A 19,542-nucleotide genomic window follows, 5' to 3' on the forward strand; every position below is an offset into this window, starting at 1 on the left:
GGTGAGCTTCCTTCATCTGAAGGAAAAAAGAAACACAGGGAAAACCTACAATGAGGCATTAAATATTTATACGTCCTCGTCTGCAGTTTATATAGTCGGAGGAAAGCGCTTTAACTTTTATTGCACTAATATATATTCCCCACACGTCCTCGATAAGGACCAGCAAAACTACTTAGTTGCGATCCACGCGGCTGGAGAGAGTGTGGAAATGAAAGAAGGTTATTTTTCTTTTGCTTTATTTATTTTCCCTCCATTATGTTGCGATATGACGGCTGAGGGGGTGATCATTTTGTTCCCGCGCCCTCGCTCCCCCGCCCCTGCACAAACACAGCAGCACAAAGAGAAGAAAAAGAAAGGGGAACGTTTCCCCGGGTGCTTCGAACCGCCATAAATCTCCGGCCTCCGTGCGAAACTGCGCTATAATGAACATTTTATCAAATTCTGGCACCTTTTATTTTCCTGGAAGCTACGCTAGCCCAACTTTTGAGAGACTTTCCGTGATGTTTGGGGGGTTGGTGTGTGAAGACGTATGTGACTTTTAGGGCGATTTTGATCGGAGGGTTTTGACTGTCCCGACAGATGTCAGATGAATTAGCCACCAGGGTCGAATCTGCCACGAGTGTTTACTGAAATTAGCTGGGAAAAAGAGCAACGCTCAAGGGAACCTTTGATTTTGAAGATGCTGTAATTACATTTTGTGCTTGCACCTCGCATCTCACTTCAGAGTCGACTTTATAAAGGAAAATGTTCCACTGAGGGAAGGTGAAAAACCTGTTCGAAACATGATTGCTAATATTCTTTGCTAGCTAGCACGCCAGCTAAAGTTAGTACAGACTCCTGGCTTGAGATGGCGCTAAAATTCAACCATGCAGCACTGAGCTCAACCTGAGTTCTGGTTCCAATCCCGTACTTGGTTCGAAGAGCATCACTGTCATTAGTACGTAAAGTCTAGTCAAACTGGTAGAACAATACTTAGCGTACATTTGAGACATTTGATGACGACAAGATCATGGTGACAGACATTTTGTTTAGAAAAAAAAGAAGCATTTCTCTTAAAAGTTTAAAGTAAAAAAAATGTAGGCATGAAAGACGGCGCCATCGCAGGAAACATCATATAAACCTTGGATAAAGTGCCTCTGCTGTCCCAAAAAAAGTCACAAAAAACAACACTAGAAAGTCACCCATTGAAAAAACAAACTAAAGCAATGAAGCTTTTTATAGAAAATAAAATTGTCTCAGAAAAAAAAAAGTTCCAGTTCCAGTTCCAATCCAGCTCACCTAACAATACTGCCTCACAAACCTCGAGTCGTGTAAATGTTGCGACTCATGTGCCAGATATTTCCCTTGGACTGTGACTCACTTAATGATAAAAAATTGTCAGAGCAGGTTTAACCTCACTTTTCTCTCTGTATTTCCGCTCAGCAAGACAGTGATATGCGCTGTAACCTATCATCATCCTCCCTAGTGATTCCCATCCTCCTTCATGGATCTCAATGGTTCACCTCGAACATTCTTGGACCAACTGTCTCCCAAACTGATATTTCCGACCTTGTCCTTCCTACTCCCCCCCTGAAATCTTCACCTCCTGCCGAAGTTGTCTGCGACTCATCCATCATCCATCCGACCGTATTCATCCCCGATTCATTGATCTCAAACCCGCTCAGGAAAAGCATCCCCCCCATCCTTCGGCTCTCCAGTTTTAAAAACTCCCAAACTTTGGCTCAAAAGGCTTCACTCTTGATTCCTTTCCTTCTTTACCGCCATGTGGCCCCGCAGCTCGGGATGAATCATCCTGACCGCCGCGGCGCTGAGGTGTCACTTACCGGCGTGTAAATTGGGCATCAGGAGAGGAGAGAGTTAAATAAAGCACGGCGAGATGATCCCTGGATAGCCGTGTTTTACAAGCCTCCTCAGGCGCGCTAACGACGCCTTCCCTCCCACTCCACACGCTATCCTCCTCCCTCCTTGTACGGGCGTGAGGTGCGCTTGATTTATGCTGTTTCATTAGTTCCACTTGGCAGTGCAGGTACGCTGCAGCGGGACGCTGCGAGTAATGAAGACGTCAGCGGGGAGCGTTGATGTGTTGACCAGTTAATTGGTCCCTGTAAATGCAGGAGCCAAAGATGAGGGATCTTGAGGGGTCCGTGGCTCTGAGATCAGGGCCGTGGCCCCGCAGGCCCCGGCTGTCGGCGGCTGTAATTGGATGAATACGGCAGAATCCCAGATTGTTCGAATGATTCGGGGAAAAGGAGGCGAGAGAAGGAGGCGAAAAACAAGAAAGTTGTGTTTATCGGTGGTCGATATTCGCTTTGTGTCTGCGAGCGTGGAACTTTCTCTCCCGCTGGATTTGCTTGATTGATTTCAGCTGTGTCCTCGCTGAACTTTGCTTTCCCATCCATCAGGCAGAGACTTAATGAATCAGAGGGCCCATCTTTTTGAGCAAATACGGCGACGTCCAGAACGATTTGTGTTTGTCATACAACCACCTAGACTATCATCAGGTGACGTGAGTCAGGTTTGCTGTCCACTTATTCCATAGACTTGGCGTGAGAGGTGGGGGAAAGACAAACCACAGGTCGTACACACACACTCGCACCAACGGACGCTTCTTTTAGCAGTGTGGGAGGAACCCCGCCTCACAGACAGAACCCTGGTTTGCTTCAAATGCAGCACAAAACACATGGAAACAAAGATGGTTACTGACTTGAAACATCAACGCACTAAGCAAAACTCCAAATAAAGACATTTAGCTGGAACTAAGCTCACACTGAAATCTAATCTGAACACGTACTTTCATCATAAGTTATCACAGCTTTTCATTGACACTTCTGAATATGTGTGAGTTATGACATGTTGTTGCAGCAACATATTATATAATGAAAAACAAACATCCTAATAGAAACTATTTACTTTTGAAACATGAGCTATGCTAACATCTTTTGGCATAACGTAAGACAGAGCTTTCAAAATGTCAAACCTGAACTACTTTACACATAAATATGAAAAATACTCCTTTGGATAGAACAAAATCAACATACTTCGCAGAACAAAGAACTCCATTTAAACAATTCCAGCTAACATTTACCTTGTAAGTGGGAAGTGGGAGCTGGGAATGACGTCTCAGCCATGTTCCAGTTACGGAAGTTAGTAGATAGTGATGTCCACTATCTAAACTATTCTCATGCGTACTGTCTCCGGATACACGCAACGTCTTGATAGTTTACAACTAGAAAATACGCAGGGTGAAGAGGACACACACATTTGTTTCTTCAGCCGTATTTCATTCATTCAAAACTTATATTTCCTGTTTTTGTTCTGGGTAGCCATCTTGGATTGCAGTTGTGCTGGGAACTGGAAGCACATCAGGAACGCACCAGTACGACACAAAGTCCCATGGATAAGTCGGTTCTCTAGCCGGCTGAATGATCGATAACATTGGACGACAGCTGTTTGATATTAGCATTTCACACGGTCTCGCCAAAAAGGGTTAATGACAACAATGACCGTCCACGTTGCAAATTAAAAACGTTAATTTCTTGCCGCTGTTTCGCTGCAGCCCCTCAGAAGTGCAGAAGCAATTATGTCTTTCCAATTTCTCCCTGCAATAATACCACTAATTGTGTTAAGAGAACAAGAATTGTCTTTGTGCGTGAGCCGGGATTTCATTGTGCTTGCACATCGCTAGCAGGCAGAGGAGCTCATTGGCACGTTGTAAACTTCTGCTGCGTTGATGAGATTTTAACATTAGCTTGATGACCACGGTCTCTGAAGTGTCATCAGTAGTTTTGTTGGAAGCACTTTGGAAACAGCAGCGCCGTCTGGAAACTTTCTCAAATTACAGCGTCGGAATGTAAAGTTGTCAAAATTTGCATTAAAAAGTATTCAGGACGTTGGGGGATGATTTTATTATGCGAATGATGGAGATATAAAAAAAAAAAAAACGGTCAGTTTCCTGATGACTTCAAAACAGGCAGATTCATCTTAAACCCCCCCTCCACCGCTTCACCAGCGCTTGCTGACAGATCTCCTTCTTGAGTTCTGAAATATTTAAATCAGCTCGGCAGACACAGAGACTGCCATCAGAGTGGAGCTGCTCCGAGGCACCGGCTCGCTGTATATCTGGGAGGATCAGGACGAACCATCGTGTTCGATAAGCTAATTGTTAGCTTATCTCAGTCGTCCTCTCTGAACGCTGGGTTCTTGTTCACATCCTTTCCTCCCCAGTCTGTGACCTCTGTACTTCACTGTGTCAGACTGTTGTCAGTCTCCATGGACTGAGACCTATTTAAGTGAGGTCGCCTCAAAAGTGTTTATTTGAGAAGGTGTTTCCATACTCTCCAGACTATGACCGGTTCATCTCAGCAGCCTTCCACGGACTGCTCCTGTCTCTTGATATACCTTTTTTACTGGTGTTTTCCAGACTGTGACGTCTGTTTTTGGGAGGTCTTCCCCACACGGTGACCTTCTCCTCCAGAGCGTCCCACACCTCTCTTGGAGGGACAGACTCTTAGTGTTCCAAGTCAATATCTATTCAGTCTTCACCACCAACTATTACTAAGTCTATTTTCTAAAAGTCAATGGCTGCAGGAACCATTTTAGCGTCTTCACTAAACATCTGCTGCGCCATGTTCTGCCAGACAGATGATGATCAACCACAGATCTTCAGACTCCAGATCCTGTTATCTGAAGATAAAAGCGCACATCACGGAAGGCTATACTTTGTGGTGTGTTGTGAGAGATGATGCCACACTCCTTGCTGGCAGAGCAAGCGTTTGCTAAAAGATGAAAAGATGAAGTTTCTTAAGTTGACCCGGGTCACCACGCTGGTCCGCACCAGACGGGTCAGTGAACTGACCTTTGAAAAGTGGAAGAACACAGCAAGACGGACCCTGCAATTTCTTTATAAGCACTCTGGAACTGCGGTTTTTAGCTAATGCCTTGCGTAATTTCATTCCAAGTGCTTTTCTTACCGGCGCATTTGGGGCACCACACTCATGGAATTTGAATTAGCCACAGAAACTATAGAAATACTTTTCCTTTTAGCGGGCGACATACAAAGTTTCAATCTCATCTGTATGCTAACAACACTTCTGAATCACAACGTCTCTATTGGCAGCGACGACGCTCCCTGCAGTCTGCAGCACCTGGTAACTCCCGCTAGCATATGGCGGCGGTTGTGTGTCGATTTCCCTGTGGTTTTGTGAACGCTTCAATTCAAAATGCCTCTTCGTGTCACAGTTGGAATGTGTTTTTGAAAACTCTCGGGGCAGAACTAAGCCCAGGACAGGAAGTATGCCGCTCTGTTTGTTCACTTCACTTTAACTGATACAGCAGCCGCTTCTGTCGTTTGCTCATCTAGCACTGAAAACACTGAACTAGAGATTCACGGTAAAAAAAGATGCCAGACTTCAGGGTTGAGTTAAAATCCCACCGCAGAAGGATTAATAATTAATAAGGCACTTGCCTGGCAGGTGTATCCGCCTGTCCTCTCCACATATTTGGACACGTCTACCTCCCGACGAGGCGCCAACACATTTCCTCCTGCTGCTGGATCTACTTTAAACAAGAGATGCGTGAAAAGGACTTGTTGAAAATGTAATGATTCTGTGGCGAACCGCCGAAGGATCAGGAGATTCTGGGGCAGAAGTTTCTCTGTCGAGATACGCTCCAGTTTCTCATGTCTTAAAACAAGTCTTCATGTTTCACAGTGAGTCCCAGAACACTTTAAAGGCCCTTTGAATCCTGTACCTGATCTCAGCAGAAGTGATTACGGCATGAAGTCAATCCAAGGGTTGATACAAAATTTAAAGATGAGCCGCTCCTCTGTGAATGGCTACACCACCGTCATGTAAAGGTGGCAGCATCCCACGTATCTGTAGAGACTTGTCCAGACAAAGAACTCTTGGCAAGGCCAAGACCTAAGGGATCCTTCTTCTTTTGGGTTCCCCACCTGCCTTACGGGTAGAGTTAGGAATATCTGTTCGTATAAATTCCATAGGTTCCACAACTTAAGCTTTAATGTGCTAAAAAGACACCAAGCTAGCATGCTTGCAAATAGGTTTCGATCTTTACTTACGATCTTTAGCTTTCCAGAGGTACAGCATTAGGCGTGCGATGGTTGAGGAACATGGGGGTACGAGAGGAAGAGGTTGGGTTCCCACTAATACTGGGTCTTTCCTGGTGAGGGCAAGACATCATTTCACGGGCCAATGAAAATGGAAGGAGCACCAGTAGTGTGTTGATAGTTACCTTCCTGACCATATAGAACTTGGCTGTTCGCTGCATTCTCACTCCAAAGGCGACAAATATCGTCAGTCATCCGTGTTGCTTGTTGACGCATTAGCCGTTTCTATAGAATCAAATGTTTCTTTTGTTGACATTCAAAAGGGACGGTTGCGGTTATGATGAGGAAGTATGAGAGTGACGTTACAAGCTGTCATTGCTTTCTTCTCAGTAATGTTGGTGAATAAGTCAATAAGCCAATCGAATGAGAGACGACATACACAACAATTGACATAAAATTATCTTCCAAGAGTGGAACCTTAAGAAGCGCCACCCTGCGGCTTAACCGTTACCCGAGTCTGGAGAGGCGCTACACACAGCGTCAGCCAGTGTGGGGATAAATGTGACTGACTGAAAGCCTAGTTTGTCGGCGTGCATCATGGAAGACTGACTTCTGCTTCACCCTGGGACTGAAAAGTCCACAAAGTTGTGTCTCAGTTCAGTTAAACCTGCAGCAAGGAAGCAAGGTTGCTAAGATTCTGCTTAAGCATACACAAGTAATATCCGACTTACGACCTGCTCGACTTACGTCCACCTGTACTTGCGACCATGGCTCGTGCTCATTTTTATTTTTATTTTTTTATTCTTTTTTTCTTAATTCTTTTTTTAATGCTGCCACCGCAGCCCGACAACGCGTACGGCAGTTATGGCAGCACAGTATCCCAGCATCTCACTCTCGCACAGCAATCTACCAGATCAGGTTGACATCGTGTATACTATACTGTAGCACCTATAACCTTCGCGTCGGTCATTTTGAATGGCATTCGACCAATCTGACTTACAACTGCTTGGTGGGAACCAATCCCGGTCGTAAGTAGGATGTTACTTGTAATGTGTTTTGACCTGGAATGTGTAGCTGAAAGAACTGACAGAAGTGGTTGTTTATGTCGCCATGTTTTATCACAATTGTTCTTAACTAAAGTGGAATCCCGCCACACACTGGCTGCCAAACCTCTCGAGGCTGCAGCACAGTTGTTGGCGAGAGATTCTTGTGTATGACAAATGAAATGAACGTTTTCAGCAGACATTCACAGGACATATTTGATTCTCCGTGTGTGTAAAGTTGGCTTCTTTACGTCACTCTGACACGAGTGTGTGCACCAGTGTGATGTTTATCTCCATTTTGAGATTCATTCTGTGCTATCACTGTGTGCACAGACCGCAGAGTATTGTCACTTTTCATCGCTTATCTGGACACGTATGTGGCACCGCTGTTTGTTTTCTCATTTTACGCTCCAAGAGTTTGTGTGTTTTGTCACGCCATTGCTCGCATGTGCTCAGGTTTGTGAGTGAACGTGTGCTGGGTTATTGAAATCAGCTGGTTGGGAGAGTGAGTCGACGTTGCTGTGATGCAAAATATTGTTTGCTGAATAGATTTGTGACCTTGAGATAACGGGCCGAGCAAGGTAACCAGGTCGAAGAAGCAAGCTTGGAGGTCAAGAACACTTCAGTAGGTCAACTGCTTGCAAAAAAAAAAAGTTTGCATATCCATGCAACACAATATAAAAACCATAAACAGTTCAGTCAGTTGTGGAGGAACAGATTTCGCGGTGTGTTGTCTTTCTCCGCCTCCTTCTTCCCTTGATCGGTGGGTTATGATGAAGCGAGCCAGAGACTGTTGGCTACAGACGGCACGTACAGTCAGAATTAGCATCTCGTACGGCAACTCAGCGTCTGAACGTCACAGAAAAACCCGGCAGGAGGAGACAAACGCCGACGTCCCTCCGCTCGCCTCCAGCTGCCGGAGCCACTTTGAAGGAAGGATTGTGGACAAAGCCGGGATGTGTCAGAAGATGCCAGTAAGACCCGCAAATCCATTCAGAGAAGGGAACACGGTAATAATGTTCCTGCTGCTTTATGGATAAACACTGAGGATGAAGTCAGACGGAGTGCCCCCCCCCCAACCTTCTCCCCCGGTGGGTTCTTAGAGACTCAATACATCAACAGCTCCTGACAGTCGGCTCGGTGGCAGGGATCATTAATGGCAGTAAATGCTCACAAAGTTTGATCCTGGAACTGCTGCTCTGAGCGCACAGATTTCACAAATATGCAGGAACGGCAAGAACAAGGACTGAATCCCCGGGAGCCCTCCACCCCCTGCTGCCGCTTCTTAACCCTCCCCTTCTCTGGTGAGTATGAATCGCGGTTTGCAGTAGAATTGTGGGAGCTGTCTGGAGACAGGAAGTGAACAGGTTAAAACAGGGAGCAGCAGGGAGTCTGACATGCCCCCAAAACAATCATTATATTGATGTTTTAGAAAAGAGTCCTCAACAGGAAGAGAGAAAATCACATATTACCATCGTGGAGGTCCCATTTTCTAAACGCACTCGGAATAATTGAGCTCCATGGCACTGACTGGAGATGCTTCAGACAGCATGGAATCTAGAGCTGCTTTTTTCGCAGAAGAAAAAAAGAAGACCGTGGAAAAAGTTGCAAATAGTGTGGGTGTTCGAAGAAAAGACTTGGATAGACAAACGGCAGTGGTAGAAGGTAAAAAGTTAACTTCATAAGAACAAGACAGACGACCAAGTCGACAGAAGAAAAAAGACATCAGCAGAAAATAGTCTTGACAGCGGAAGACTGAAGTCGCCCAGTGGAAACAGTCAATGACAGACAAACTGTTGCAGGAAAAAGACAGAAAAACAGGCATCAGGTAAAGGAGACTAAAAAGGTTGTCAGGGGAAAGAAGATGACGGTCGCAAAAAGTTTGAAGGTAAAAAATAGACAAAACAAAATGAAAGCAACAGCAAAACAAAAAAAGTTGGAGTAAAAGAACTAGACAAAACAATTAGGTGCAAAACCAGAGGAAAAAAAGTAAATGAGAGAAAAAAACACCAATCATCAGATAAAGTTGACGGGAAATGGAAAACGGAAAAAGGTGGTCAGAAAAAGAAGAGCAAAGAACTAAGTAGACAGTATAGGGAAGAAGGGACTTGAAAATCTTGTTGAGAAAGAAGTCTGCAGTGGAGCTCAGCACCTTCAGACCCACGCTGCACAGTAGTATGGTTCAACCACGCTCCACATTCTCAACACTGAACGTCATCTCTCCTGTAACGTCTCAGTCCAAGTCAGCGTGAAACAACCAGCCCACCATCTTTGTTGTAGTGGCATCCCCTCTCCAGCGCCACCATCTATCACGGCCGAAGTAATTGAACCTCTTACTCTGACAGTTTTACAGTCTGTGCTGGACTCGCGCGGCGACGCTGCACTTATTTCTCCACGGCTACACTGGAACTCATTTCATCTGCGGTTACTTTCATTTGGAGGCAAAGCAGACTGATTTAATATCAGATCCTTCTCTTCCTCCTCCGTATTTACTCCTTCACCCACGAGCTCCCGAGAGTGATCCATAGTTTGCTTCAAATGTAAGTCACGTGGGGAAGGCTGGCCGCTGGCCAGATTTAATGATTCTTTCATTTTCCTCCTCACTGTACATCTTCGACCCGATGACTCTCCGGTTGCGTGTGTGAATGGATGTGTATGTGAATGAGTGTCCGACTCTCCCCAGTGGCCCGCAGCGCTCTTCAGTCTGTGACAGGGAGAGTAATTGGCCATCAAAATAATCCAGACCCCTTCCTTCATCCCCGGCTAGCTGCCGGCCAGCGGGATTAGACACAGAGTTTAGCGGGGGATGTTGCGTGGAAGTGTGCGTTTGCGTGCCGTGCAGTGCAGTTTGACCTCGACATACATTAACATACTAAGAGAGAAGCCCGGACACGCGTCTATAGAAAACATCCATCGATGACCACACAAGAAAATGACTTGATTCAGTCACACATAGTCAGAGAGGAAGGGTTTCATTGAGACCAAATCAGAAAGGGATGATTGGAGACAAAGTTAGGGAGGACAGATGGTTTGGACTGGTGGAGAGGAGAGACAGTGTTCTCTGCAAGTCTCTGCATGTTGACATGCTTGTGTTTCAACACAGTCAATAGCTTAGACAGTGATATAGGTGTCTCTTGGTATATACAGCACTGTATGTGGCTCTCGACATCTCCGTCATTTGGGGCTTTATTTATCAAGTGACACATTAGTATGTAGAGTGAAAGGAGCAGTATTCCATAGCTCACCCCAACCTCCATCTTTCTTTTACATGACGCCCTGCCGTGAAAGTCCCCTTTCCCAACGTCAACATATCAGGCCTTGGGACAAGGGTGGGTTACAATCTACTAATCTAATCTAAGATGAGTTTAGTTACTTGGCTAGAAAGTATGATGCAGACAGGATCCCCCTGGTGGAGCCCAAAGGAACCACATATAAAAAAAATGTATTGCTGTCCAAATACTGAGTCAAAATTTTCCCACATGAAACGCAATGCTTGTCATTCACCACACACGTTTGAGCAACTCCTCGGCGCAGAAAAGCTGTTTGGTAATGAAAAGGAAGTGTAGACTGTGTGTTTGAGCTCACTGATAGAATTTGCAAATATCGCACCAAGAATGAAGGCAAATTAAATCGTAAGAATTGGATCTCCCTCCCGCCTGAGAGGAGAGGAACAATATGGAAGCTGGGACAGTCACGATGAGAACAGCGGGCTGGGCTCGCCGTCCTCTCTCGGACGAGACGTTACGCTCAAGGTTGTTTTCAGACGAGCCAGTCAAGGTGAGAGTAAATAGCATTTGGGCCTCTTGCGGCGGCCCCATCGATTCACTGTATTACCAGGTTGTACAAACACAAATGGGATTACTTGGCGACAGGAGTGGAGTCGCGGCGAGGATCGAGGAGGGCAGCCAAACAAAAGGGCCGGCGCTCATCTCTGCTGAGGACTGGACATCGTATTGACTTTAAGAGCTAAATCACTCCGCTGTGGATCGCTGTGTCACCGCTGGATAGCAAACCATTTTCCCACTTTAAATATGAGCCAGTGTGACAGGAGACTTGTAGCAGTGTGCTTTACCTGACAAGTGGAGGTTGTTATGGCGACTTGTTTCTTAATCCAGGTCACAGTCCGGAGGTTGCAAAGATAGCAAACATGGCGCACGCATTGTGTTTCTGTGAAGCAAAGAGAAAAACAGAGTCATTCTGTTGCAACGAAGAGCGACAGACACTGTGACTGTGTCTCACCACTGAAGACACTCACTTCAGTATCTCAGGGCATCATTGATATTTTGAGTGGCAAAGTACTGGACCAATCAGGAGGCTGTATTTCGAGGCTTAGGAGCTTTGTTTCCAAGCTGCTCGTGATGCTTTTGTCGCTCACGTGAGGATGGCAACAATAACTGAATTTGATGTGTCACCTCCCATAAGTTTTTTTTTTTTTTATGTAGCCATACCACAATCTCACAAGTCTTTCAATTGTTTGTTGGCTAACTAAATCCTGAACCGAAATAATAATTTATGTTGCTGTGATAAGACAATTGTTCATTGAAACGACTCTCCAGAGTGTTGTTTGTGCCCTGCTATAAATAGCCTGTTGTGAATCAACTTCTCTCCCTCTCTCCCCCCCTCCACCCTTCTCTCTCCCCCTGCAGGTCCGCCTGTAAACGTAACCTGCAACATTTTTATCAACAGTTTTGGGTCCATTGCTGAGACAACAATGGTGAGTCAACAACTCCTGACGTGATCGTGTGAATCCACTTTAATCATATTTATTCACACAGGAGCGGCGAACAGCAATTCAAATTCGCTGCTCGCTAGTTTGAGCATTTATTTTCCAAAAACTGAAAGGACTTTTACTCTTTTTTTTTTTTTCCTCATTGCCTTTCAAAATTAAAGGCCTTCCGCCGCGTGATTGTGGAGAGACTTCTCCGCCTCATTGAGTCTGTCTGCACTTGAAGCAGAGGCAGCCGCTCTGCCGGTCATTTGCATAACAACACAGCGTTGCGAGAGATGGGATTGAAATTTGGACTCATTCAATACACAGAAAATCCATTAGTGTTGATATAACGGAGGCGTCAACCTTCACGCAGCGGCAGATCTGACGTGTGTGTGTGTGTGTGAGGGAGAGAAGGCTGAGGCGATTTCACTAGCCAGCGCGTCAGCGAGCGTTGCTGTAAACACCACAAAGGAAGCGTCACATTTCCGTCGCTCGGGAGGGTTTGATGCTGATGGTAAAGTGTTAAAAGGTCCAGGCAACTTCTGAATCCACCGTCCAAGTGTTCAATTATAGTCATCACTCAAAAGATCTTCCGTTGAAAACTCATATATATTCAACAAGCCAAGGAAGTGAGTGGCGGGTGAACTCCCTGGGGAAGCTCCTGTGGCGGAATCTAAGTAACAAATGCATTTTTTAAAATGTAGCCATTAGCTGACCATGTGTTTAAATGCTGCTTTAAATTCACACAATGTGTGGTGAGACGAAATTAGAAGTATGGGGGAGACATACCCAGGGCAGAGAGCCATCAGACAGACAACCAGCTGGGAGAGAGAAGCAAAGACGACGGCACAGGAAAACCAGGTTTGGGCTTTGGTCTGTGGCGAGAAGGAGGGTTAAGGCGGCAGATGGCACCACAGAGCGGACAGTGGCATGTCGACACTCCGTCATGCCTCAATACCGCGTGGGCCGGTTTGGGGGCATGGTTATTTGCTGCAGTGTTAGGGGTGAAATTCAGACCTGAAATTAGGTGACACAAAATAGCTTTACCCTCTTGAGGCGGAGCTCTAGACCATGTCTTCTGCCACCACAATATTGACAAGTCAAAGGTTGATGATGTCGTTCATTTGGGTCCAGCTCACAGGTGACAGTTGAGAAGGCCTGAATGAAGCCACGTTGCTATTTCGGAACTCGGAAAACGCTGAGGGAACCTCCTGTCTGAGGAGTGTCCCACAGTCCCCACAGCAAGTGAGGCATGGCCTGATCAATCACTGGATAGTTCCTGATGTGTTCAACGCCAAGAAAAACACAGCGACGGAAGACAAGGTGCTCTGTGATATTACCTTTTAAAAGAGACCCCAAAAAAGGAAGCTGGTAACAAGGGGTCAGCACCGGAGGGAGAGGAAGAAAACAATGGAGGAGAAGAAAGAGCAGGCTCAGTAGAAAAGTCACCTGCAGAGAGAGAGAGAGAGAGGGAGGAGGGAGGTTATCCCCAACTGAACCTGCGCAGACATGCATCGCTGCGCTGGAAGTGCTGCCTGCTGCAGAAACTCCAGAATGCAGGAGAGGAACTGATCCTCGACCAACACAGGAGCAGAGTGGAGGGCTTTCAAAAAAGTGGATGAGACTTTAAACTGACAAAAAGTGGCCCTATCTTGAGACCCCCAGTTGTTCCCTGAAATGCCATTTACAACAGCGACTTCTGTTTTTATATTCCCAAGAGGTCTGCTCTGACTTTGGCTGCATGGAACCCTGATGTTCTCACTAACAACTCCAGAGGCTCAGTGGATATATTGGAGACCAGCAATACCAAGGGAAAGAATGAGCAGAAATGCACCCTAAGAAAAGACTGGACCCTGGTAAAGTTGCACAAACAAAGCTAATTCTAGACTCTATTCCCTCGCAAGCTCCTAGCTTTGACTTTCGAGTCCAATCTGATGCAGATCTTCGACTAGGAGTCAAAATAATTCCGAGGTAAAGGGCACCGTTCTCTTGGCAGCCTGGGCTGATCACAGTGGTGTATCCCCACTGCTGACAGCAAACATGATGACTCAGCACTTCTCCGCCCATGTCAGCGGCTCTCGCAGACCCGCTTTTATTAAGTCATCGTCGAGTACTTGACAAGCTGCGCTTTTTCCATCCCATTTCATGAAGACTATTTCAGAGACATTTATTCCTTACATGCCATTGTCTCGCCGCCTGTCGTCGCTCAAAGGAGGTGATAATGTAGTTTCCTCTTCCTGTAATCGCGATGTAGCGGAAACCACTAGATCCAACGAAAGTGACGATTGTTATCTTCCCTCTGAGTCAATATAAGAAGTTTGACTGAGGCTGGCTTGCAAAAGCAACCCCCCCTCCACCCCGCTCCGCCACCAGAGACCACAGTCGTCGCTCTCATCTCACGGATGACAAACGAAAACAGCAAAGTGCGGGAATAATTGGACTTATCAGTTTTTATCAAACCCGAAAATCCATTTGGAAGATGGAGGGAAAACAAAACCCCAGCACACGGGAAGCGGACGATGATATCGTCGTGATGTAGAGATCTTGTTTATTACAGATTTAGTTTCTCTTTCGGACCAAAGTGCTCCTGCGAGCTCAAGAAACACGGTGATAGATGGAGCCGCTAGAGTGGTGCAGAGCTTGTTGACGGTCCAGAACAACACTGCTTTATTCTGGTTTCGGCACACGCTCTCTCTCACCTGCTCACACACACTTAACAGTGGTGAATGGCAAACTAGTCACACATGAACACTAAATGTGATATGTTTACTCCAACAAGCCAACATAAGATACTGTCAAGAACATTCTTCACCTTAGAAGGTGTGAAGAGGCTCAACAACATAGTGCATTAACATTAAAAATTTGAATCTATTGACAGCCTTCACCACTACTACTGCTACTATTAATAATAATAATAATAATAATCTTGAAAAAATTCAATGAAAAACTATGAAAGAAAAAGAAAGGATGTTGAAAAATGGTGGTAGAAAAAAGAAGAAAGGGTACTGAAGAATAAACACTGAAGTTGAACATTAAAGTGTGAAACGAAAAACAAAGATTCTTCTACAATGACAATAAAGTCATGAACATCAGTCATTTTAGTATTTTGAGTAAGAAGAGAAGGTAGGAAGCGAAATGAAACTGAAGTGCCTCGGCAGGTCGTTCACTTCCACATACTTAATCTATCAGGACACTCTTTCACTTTTGCTGGCTAACTTTTCTCCTGACATCATCGTAGCGACTTTTAAAGGTTCTCTGGGGCTGGAAAATAACGCAGGCGCCAGCTTTTCAGATTCACCTCCAGATCCGGGAGAAAGTTTCCAACTCGAAATGCATTCTGACGTCCGGAAGTGCTGGTGGGGTTTTGGTGTATTTTGAGGTCAAGACTCAAAACAGTGCTGCTCTCTCTCCCTCTCTCGCGGTGCAGACTTGTCAGACGTGAAATGCATGAGCCCTGTAGCATCCTCGTCCTACCTGAGCCGCATCCCCGGCACGGTGTTGTGACAAGTGTGGAATTAAAATATGGCCGCCGCTCCATCTGCACTTCTTCTGGGAGAGAAAAATAAAAGGCGAGCAGGAGGGAGATCGCGGCCGTTCACGCGTGGTTTATCGCCTGACTTTAATGCCAGATGAAATGAGTGTGGTATTGTGTACGTACAGTATTTTCTCTGCTAATAGTTTCATAGCAGCGTGGCGGTGGAGGATGGTAGTTTCGGAGACACACTTAACGGTCTTATGGTCTAAACCAGAGCAGGAACCTACAGACGTCAGAGGGAGCTCAGTTTTTGAGAGAGACATATGCGACAGCCCTACGGCGTCTTTCCTGCCAGACATAAACAGATTACGCTAATTCAGAATCCATCCTCTTAAAAAAGAATCATCTGCAGTCCTGGGATCCACAGCATCAGTTACCACCCCCACATAGTTCGGCCGTCTGAAGCCACCGTGAAGCCTGTGAACCGTGAAGCCGGGGTTTTATGGGCCGTGTGACAGCCCCAATCTGACCCGATTCTTTTCCACGGAATTATCTATTTCTTTCCACTGCAGTGCTTTCGGAGAGTAAAAATAATGTGTTCTCTTTAGCCAGGAGTCGGCAGGTCCAGAAACGACTCTGGTGACCGTGAATGAGGGGTTAAACTGCAGGACCTTTCGCTGTTTGGGAACATTTTTTTTTTTTGCTGGTATTTCATCTCTTTGCTGCCCAAACTGAAGCGGTTTGTGAGGTGCGACTTGGGCTCGGTTTGTGTGGTGCAGTCCACCAGAAGCTACCAGAGTTGCAGGAGTGACTTTTTTTGTTCGTCATGACGATGACCAGTTTGAGGTGAGGGGTCATCTCACTTACTTAAAGGTAGAGTCCCCTACTTGACTACTCTCTGCCGAAAAAAAAAAAAAAGAAAAAGACAGAACATCTTACTGTCATTGGAAATATGAACGCAACAAAGCAACAAACATCTGCGTTGCAAAACCCTGACTTGACATTAACTGAAATACCTTCACTCTGTGGCAAAAATAAAGTTCGAAGGTCTTACATGAGGTTTTACAACATGTTTATTTGCACTAAAATCTACCGAGTTATGTCACGCCTTCTCACATCATCATGCTATCGATGACTTCTTTCTCCATCAACCACACTATCACCAGTTTCTCCAGCGCTTCGTAGACAGAGATACACAACTCAGACATGATTTTCACAGCCTCAACTGGCCTTTAGCGACTCCTTCTGCCTCAGTATTATCGAACCTAAGCAAAGACCTCCTCGCTAATTCAACAGCACACACACACCTGGCAGGTACAGCTGTGGTTTCCTGCATCATGTGCTTCTTTTTCTATAAACAACCTCACAACAAACGCAACAGTCACACTTGCACTGCGTGCATCACCTGAGGATAGTCAGCGGCGCAGTGAGGCTGTCCTCGCACTTGTGAGGTAATGAGACCTTGGTCCAGATCAGACGTCAAGGTACCACTGAACATCCTTGGGAAGCAAAGAAAGCTGGCATCCAGGATGAGCATCAACTCCTTCAGCAATAGAGCTTCGGCAGTTTGTCAGTTTCTACCACATCCCAAAAACATACAGAGGTTGATGGATCGACTATATGTTTGTGTGTTGTTGTGCCTTCAGATGGAGTGGCAACCTCCCGAGTTGGTTGCCCTATGTAACTGGGACAGGCCGAAACTGCTGCGACTGCATGAAGGGAACAAGTCCCTGGAAATATGTGGCTCGTGTTAATGCATAATGCACGGCAACAGTTGCACTGGGTTGAAACAGCAGAAAGTCAAATTTGTGTCTGTGATTAAACTGTGTATTCTGGGTTGTCCGCTGCGATTCCATTTTTTGGATCCAAGCACAACAAAAACACGCGTCTCAAAGTAACTCCACTTGTCTGACTACTATTCCCGACTCATCTTGATGCTGCCAGACAGACTTCAAACACTGTGTAAACAAAAGAGAGACAGCCGAAGTGAGAGGAACGGTGATTTAGCTCACAAACACTCTAAAAGCGTCGGACCGCAATCATCTACGCTGATGATTCATAATGGCCTGCGGCGGTCCAACTTGTGTCAGTCAAAACTGAGAGCAGGTTTATGACTGATGCGCCTCTTTTCCACGCGGTTCGGTGTTAATCATCAAAGTCTCACGCGGCGGCGCCTCCTCTCGCAAACACAAAGGTCAGGATCATTAGTATCCTGCATTCAGAGGAATAAACACTGATAACCGGCCAACACGTGCGCGCGCACGTGCACCAGCTCGCCTCATTGCTCCTCTAAATGCCACCTGCCGGGGCCGAGGCCGGCCGCGCCTCGCCTCGCCTCCGAAATGCATTTCTGAGAAGCGGCGACGCTTAATGGCGCCTCCTTCCTGGACGAAATGGCCGAGCTCCATACTCTGAGAATAATTGACAATTAGGGAGATGGAGTGGCGAGCTAAATGCCACATCACGCTAAATAAAGAGACTTCATCTCTGAGGGGGGAATTGCAGGGCTGAGGGGGTGAATGGACAGCGATAAAGAGCCGAGCGAGCGGCTGCTTTGAAAGGAGCACTTTGCAGGTCCATGACTATATTTTGGGTGATGACAAAATTAGGGCCCTGAACATGGTAGTTATTCAGGGTGAATCACAGCGACGAAGACCTTCGTGCAACCACGTCGCTGGAGCGCATCCAGTCAGGGCTTCGTGTCGAGGGTGTGATGAGACGACTCCACTTGACCCGACGTGGCACCTGATAAACTGATCCCAGAGACCAGACCTCCTCGCACTTCTCAGCCCTAAAATGATGCCAAGCCTCCTGCTTGTCCGGTGAATTCTACGATCCTACGATCTTTCCGGCATCCGCCACAACAGTTCTGTTCCCACTCACTTTATCGTAAGGAGGTCAGCACACAAGAACCAATCATGGCCTCCTCATGTCCAGCAACTTGTTTCTAGTTTTAGATGGTCGGTGGAAACGCTATTAACCTGCTGCATATTGAAGGACAAAACTCCACCTAAAATGCTTTAAACTCTTCAGCTCATATCTGTCCAGCTCAACGTGTGACCAAATGAAAAAGCGAATTGTTCCACAACAGCGGTTTCTTGCAAACAAGTGGTTGAAGCCTCCCTCTAACCTGTGTCTTTCATTCTTCCGCAGGACTACAGAGTGAACATCTTCTTGAGACAGCAGTGGAACGACCCCCGGCTGGCCTACAGCGAGTACCCCGACGACTCGCTGGACCTGGACCCCTCTATGTTGGACTCAATCTGGAAACCTGATTTGTTCTTCGCCAACGAGAAGGGCGCCAATTTCCACGAGGTCACCACTGACAACAAGCTGCTACGCATTTCCAAAAACGGCAATGTGCTTTACAGCATACGGTGAGTCCGAGGCAGGAAATGGTCCACGTTGCCAGTGGTTGGATGGAATAGTATAGTAGGCTTCTCTGTAGTTTAGTTGCCCATTGTTGCCCACTACTTTGTTGCCAATAGTGAGAGGGCATTGCCTCCCACAAGAAAACTGAGCTCGAAAGTGTTGTAGAAGTTTGAATATCTGAACTGAAGTGGAGTTGGGAATGACTCAGAAACAAATAAAACCAAGTCCTGCCAGAAGTTTGGAGGTCATCAGTTGAAGCGAGTCGACCCCTAACTTCCTGTTTACTGGGTCTCGTCTCATCCTCCACTTCAGAGTTCTCTCATTGCCTTAGAGATGGAGGTGTTTTATATCCTCTGCCTGTTCTCACTCTTGCTATCTCTGAGACGTCCCATTCAAGGCTCCCAGAGTTATAGTCGCCTTCAGCCGAAAAAAAGCGCTCTGCCTCCTCCGCGCCGTTATTGCCTCTGTTCAGGGGCGAATGAGAAAAACACCACGGCAGGCGCTGTAATCTATTCCACCGGTTAGCATTCCGCCGGCATGCGCGATACGTTATCAAGCTCCGTTTTCACCTTCGTGTCCAGCAGGAGGAGGAGAGATTAGTCTTTTATATTTGGCTGTGAAAAAAAAAACTGATTCTCCTCCTGCAAGATTCATTTTGTAGTCATCAGCTGCTCATTTTGCTTCTTAAATAGCAACCTCTAAGAACCCAAACAAATGCTTATCTTAGCTTTCTAAGGCGTTTAATGGCGGTACAATGATACCTGACACCTGTCACTGACTGTCATCCGTCATAAATCATTTGAAAAAGTATATTATTGCATTAGGAAGGAATTTGGTGTTTCCCAGTTTGTAACAGAGTTACAAACAGTTTGTCACA

The 19,542-nt window shown here is 46.1% G+C and overlaps 1 protein-coding gene across 3 annotated transcripts in view; it reads left to right on the plus strand.

The window, feature by feature from the left end:
• Window positions 1-19,542, plus strand: part of glra1 (glycine receptor, alpha 1) — a 100,223-nt gene that overhangs the window by 42,578 nt on the left and 38,103 nt on the right. For all 3 annotated transcript variants that reach the window (XM_053880111.1, XM_053880112.1, XM_053880113.1), the window contains 2 exons: window positions 11,754-11,821; window positions 18,447-18,670. In XM_053880111.1, coding sequence (XP_053736086.1) covers window positions 11,754-11,821; window positions 18,447-18,670 — 292 coding nt within the window. The remainder of the gene's footprint in view (window positions 1-11,753; window positions 11,822-18,446; window positions 18,671-19,542) is intronic.

This window comes from Synchiropus splendidus, chromosome 11 (genome assembly GCF_027744825.2).
Source record: "Synchiropus splendidus isolate RoL2022-P1 chromosome 11, RoL_Sspl_1.0, whole genome shotgun sequence".
Classification (NCBI taxonomy): Eukaryota; Metazoa; Chordata; class Actinopteri; order Syngnathiformes; family Callionymidae; genus Synchiropus; species Synchiropus splendidus.